General features: G+C 37.8%; 1 protein-coding gene across 1 annotated transcript in view; it reads left to right on the top strand.

The window, feature by feature from the left end:
• Positions 1 to 5,606, top strand: part of LOC106878674 (uncharacterized) — an 84,987-nt gene that overhangs the window by 70,127 nt on the left and 9,254 nt on the right. Inside the window, exon 11 of the mRNA XM_014927959.2 lies at positions 970 to 1,080. Within this exon, the coding sequence (XP_014783445.2) occupies positions 970 to 1,080 (111 nt within the window). The remainder of the gene's footprint in view (positions 1 to 969; positions 1,081 to 5,606) is intronic.

The raw sequence follows: 5,606 nt of genomic DNA, 5'->3' as shown, positions 1-5,606 counted from the left end.
TATATATGTGTGTGTGTGTATGTATGTATGTGTGTGTGTCTGTGTTTGTTCCCCACCATCACTTCACAACTGGTGTTAGTGTGCTTACATTCCTGTAACTTAGCAGTTCGTCTAAAGAGATTGATAGGAAAAGTACCATGTCTAAAGAAAAAAAGTACTGGGGTTGATTCATCAAACTAAAAACTCTTCAAAGTGGTGCCCCAGCATGACTGCAGTCTAATGATTGAAACAAGTAAAAGATAAAAGAAAATGGTGAATGTAACAATTCCATTAATCTTTAGGTGTTTTTGATGAAGGTCTATCATTCTGTCAGACACTGAGTTCTTGGAGTTTCTGGATTTCCTTATTTCTGGTGTCTGATGGAAGGCAAGGATTTAGTTTGTGTCCAAGGTGTATGGTGTGAATCTCATATTTTATTTTCCTGGGAATTTGGTGGCTAGTTTTGGAAATGTTTGAAAATTTTCTGTTAAATTGGATGCTTGTTCTGTGATGTTGTAACAACAAGGGGCAACAAAAATATCAATTATTTGCAACCTTTTATACATTTCAATCACCTCATTACACCACCATCACATCACATTACATTATCATACCACACTACATTACTATCACATTTTATATGGAAGTGTAATGTGAAATGGTGTCAAGGTTTAATGATTGTATCTATAAGAATGTTGAACATCAAAGGTGAGAGTATGGAGGTGAAAGTTGATAAATGACCATTGTATAAAAACTATATCTAATACTGAATAACACAGTACTCTTCCTAATGTTGAATACTGATGTAGTCTACCTAATATTGATTACTCTTGTACTCTGCCTTATATTAATACTGAATATTGAAGTACACTGTCATCTAATTAATGCTGGATACTAAAGTACTGCCCCATTTATGAACATGCACTCTACAAAAATTATTCTTTTTTGAGTCAATAATCTCTCTCATATATTTTGTTTACTTTTATTTAGAAAGAATATATCTTCTGGCGATCAGTCTAATTTCCCAAGAAGAAATATTAATGAGAAGCAAATGTATCAACACCATAAAAAGTCAATTGCAGAACAAGTTTTAATTAATAGGTAATTATCGTTATTATCATTGAGTGAGAGAGTAGCACATGCAATCAAAGTGACACTGGTGTACAAATATACAAAGTCCAATATACCCATCATGACTACCTGTCTGATAAGGGTACATTAGGCACATGCATCACAACCATATAAGTGCGACATGGTGATTTCATATCAAGATAAACAGCACATGGCCTTGCAGGTAGGTTCAGTTAGAATTTTCTTCAGGTTGAGTAGCCCATCCTGCTCAAAAGGTCCCTGAATAAGGTTTGTTTAAGGATGATGAACAAAACACCCATATTACCAGAGGCGAATTATTCAAACCCCAAAGAATTCCTCTCAACACACGGCTATGATGCTACCCCACCACTTCTGCTTGTGATTGGAGATGCTCATAGTGTCAGCCACTAAGGGACATGCTCAACTTGTCATGGTCAAACAACCGACAAGCAAATCTGTGGTATTGAGAATAATATTTGCTGTAGCCCATCTTTTATACCAAGACAAAACAATGTACATGATAACACTTCCAATCAGTTTAGACCAAATGCCATGAGAGCCACTACCTGGTACTGCATAAGGTTCCAGACCTTGCTTCCACACCTGAAATTTCTCTTGTTCTGGTAGTAATTCAGCTATGAGAACAAGGTCATCAGCACAGAGGAGCTCCCAAGGGTAGCTAGTCTTAAATTCATCTGTTATGGCCTGGAGAACTGATAAACAAGAGGGGGCCTGAGAACTGATTTTTCATGAACTCCAACATGTACACTAAATTCATTGCTATATTCATTGTCGACTTGCATCTTATTGACAACATCCCTGTACATGGCTTGTACAGCTCCCACCAACCACTCATCTATTCCTAGTTTCTGCATTGACCAGATAAGGGAGTAGTGTTACCTTGTCAAAGGCTTTCTCTTTGTTGGCAAAAGCCAAGTACAGAGGTTTATTTTTGGCTAAAGCAAATATCACCATGGGTGATATCCAGACTTTAGTGGGGAAGAGAAACCACTGGATTTGGTTAAAAAGAGATGATGAGCAATGGTTAGAAGAATATTGACCTAATAACCAGTTGATGTAGCAAGCAGGGCCTCATTTCAGTGAGATGGTGCTGGTGTGCAATGATGCTGTTGAGAGGAAGGCCCCCCAAAATGGCATGCATTCTCTTCTGATGACCCCATAAACTTGCTTGCATCTAATATGCAGAACTTTCAATTGGTAGCACTTGCATCTACAATTTGTTTGCTAAAAATCTTCTGCAGTTACCTTACCAGGAAGATGGCATCAGTAGTGCTTTTCCCTGGTGCAAAACCAAACTGCATCTCATCTAGATTAACTCTCTTCCTAATTAGTTGAGCTATGACCCTCTCTGTAATTTTCATCACCTGGTCCAGCTATTTGATACCTCTGTAATTATTTTTGTCTAAGGCATCACCTTTACCCTTGTTACAGTTCACTATAATGCACACCAGTTGTTGGGTTTGACTCCTTCATGGAGAACCTTATTAACTATATGGGTGACTAGGCTATATCTTACTCTGTCAAATATTTTAAGTATTTTAGCCATGATTCATGATGGACTGGGAGCTTTTCCAGTCTTTTTAGGCCTATTTCTTTACTCTAATTGCTCTGTCTACTATACTGTTCCATGATCAGGTCATCTTAGGTCTGGTTGGGACTTTGCACAAGCCACAAATTTGGTCAGTGGTCCTCATTAAATTGTTCTGTACAAACCTCCATTTGTCTCTATGTTATATGTTACTATCTCCTCCCTCTCACCAAATGCTTCAGTTAGAATCTCTCTAAATCGTAGAGGATCTTTAAGCTTCCAGATGTTTCTTTTCTAGACTGGTTTGCTTTTTGGCATCCTTTTAGCCTGGTGTGTGAAGTCACTAATGACTAACCTTATGTTCAGGAGTGCACTCTTCACTTGGGAAGATCTTTGCATTTATAAGCAACCATTTTTCTCACTTTCTGGTGAGAATGTAATCAATCTGTCTTGTATGGCTATCTGACTGCTAGATGAACTGGTAACTGGCTAGTTTCCTGAAGTCAGTATTGCAGATCATAAGGTCATTTACATTGCAGAACTGCAGCAGCCTAGTTCCCTCCTCATTGTGGGAACTGACTCCATGCACTCTATGGGAGCCACCTGGATGCTGCCCAGCATGCTCATTGAAGTTACCAACTACAAAGAGAAGGTCAGTGTCATTTGTTGATGAGGTAATCTGCAAAAGGGTGTTATAAAATCGATCTTTCTGTTCATTTGGCAACCCTGGTTGAGGAGCATAGGGCATAAATAATAGTTACTGTTCTACTTTGCAATACTCGTCTAAGCTTAAGTATGCTATCACAATCCCTGATTACTTTGATCACCTTATTAACCTATTTCTCAGCAAGAAGTATGCCCACACCACCAACTGCATCACTATTTCCTGCCAAGAAGATTTTGTACTTATGTTTTTTGATTGTGAAGAACCTAGCTGAAGCTGCTCTTCATCTTACTTCTTGAATACAACACATGTCTACACACCTTCATTCCAGCATCTCAACAATCTCACCAGATCTACCTTTTAATGTGCCCACGTTGAGTGTGCCAACTCTAAGGGTGCGGAAGGGTGGATAAGGGTGATGAAGGGGTGGCAAGAGGGAGCAGAGGGATGGAGGACAGCATTCTGCATCTGAAAAGAAGGTTTGCATGGACATTTGCAAGATATATTATATAAGTTCATATAAGTTTCACTTTGCATTTAATTTACTGTCATTCACATTAGCCACATATACCAGAAGAAGATGGAGTGGTATAATCCATTGCTTACATAAAGATAAAATAGTACTGGTTATTAACCAGTTGGCAAGTACACTTGTCATTTGTCCATTTCCTATGCAAGCAAGCTAGTTGTGCCTTTTAATATCATAGTACTGTTGCTGCTAGTAAACTGATGTGAGCTGGAGGGAGGGGGTTTCCTGTAGAGAAGAAAGGTTTCAAGTGAAAGACTTTTGATATAGGCAGTGATGGTGGGATGGGAGCATGCACCAAGACTAACCAAGCCACATGGCTATCCCATAGCAGAAACATTGTAATACAGGAGACCAGATAAACTATTCAACAAGCTAAAACAATGCAACTTCTAAAACGAAACTTTTAAGATGACGCAGAAATAAACAACAAAATAGCTTGAGAGAAGAAGGTATAGATATATACATAAACATATATGTATGTATGCATATATATATATATATATATGTACATATACATACATACATATATACATACATATGTATATATATATATTGATAGAAAGGACAACACAAGAAAGAAAGAGACCTCGATATTATGTAAATAGAGGAATTTATCTGTAAAAATATGTGACACTTATTCGGTAGCCATGATAAAACTCTGAGTTTCGGATGCCGGGGTGGGAACCCACGCCGCCATCTCTTCAGTTATCCGGCCTTTGAAAATTCCTGTGAAAAATGACCGTTAAACAAAAACAAATTACTGTGTTGTTGACCGTTATTAAGACAAAAGAGCTATGGACTGCTAAGTAAAGGGAAGGAGTAAAGGTAAGGGAGTAGAAAAGTCTATAGTGTTCGCGTAAGTGCACCAATCCGTACATTTGCCTATATGTATATACTCAACCACGCTCGCTTGAAAACACACATTCTCACCCACATACTCGCCAAAAACTATATATATATATACATATACATATATATACCCGCATACACACCCACACACACCCACGCTCAACACCCTCGCACCCATACACACGCATGCAAAAAAAAAATCACAGGTCTAAAAGCAAAATAGAGAAGAAAGTGTGAAAATGCTATAAGGTTAAAACGTGTCTATATGCGCATATTTTTGCATGCACACACACATCTATATACGCACGTACCCACACACATGCACACATTCACAAGTGCGCACATAAGGTTCCATGTACGTGTCTATAGACGCACAGGAAAAAAGTGGGGTGGAGGGGAGAATACAGAAAAAATATATGTGGAAAATATACAAAACATTATAAATATGTAAAAAAATATTAAAAGTATATAAGAAAACTAAGTAAAAAGTATAGAGAGATAAAAAGCTTATACATAGGCACAATGTAGAAAGCAAGTCCCATCAGTAAACTCAGGTGGACCAAAAACGTAGCAAATATTTAGCCACATGTGGACATGATCCGAAAAGTTCAGTTCTTGAATTTAGACATGTGGTGGGGTCTAAGCTGCCTTTCCAGATGAACCATTTGAATTTGATGGACATATAGCAGTACACAAGCTAACTCAAGAAATCTCTTGTGAAGCTTTTTATTGATGTACCTGAAGAGACCTAGAACGGGTCGAAGTGTGTTGTACCCAATAAAGTCTATTACACATTCCATCTCCTATTTTATTAATACTGTTACCCCAACCACCACTATGAAGTTCCTGCAGTAAATCTATGGATTACAACAGGTAATTGAAACTGTGCCGGTGCTTTACTCATTATTCATTTATACATTTTGTACAATTTCTCCATTATATAT

This window comes from Octopus bimaculoides, chromosome 5, assembly GCF_001194135.2.
Source record: "Octopus bimaculoides isolate UCB-OBI-ISO-001 chromosome 5, ASM119413v2, whole genome shotgun sequence".
NCBI lineage: Eukaryota > Metazoa > Mollusca > Cephalopoda > Octopoda > Octopodidae > Octopus > Octopus bimaculoides.
This window is presented reverse-complemented; position numbering and strand designations above follow the sequence as displayed.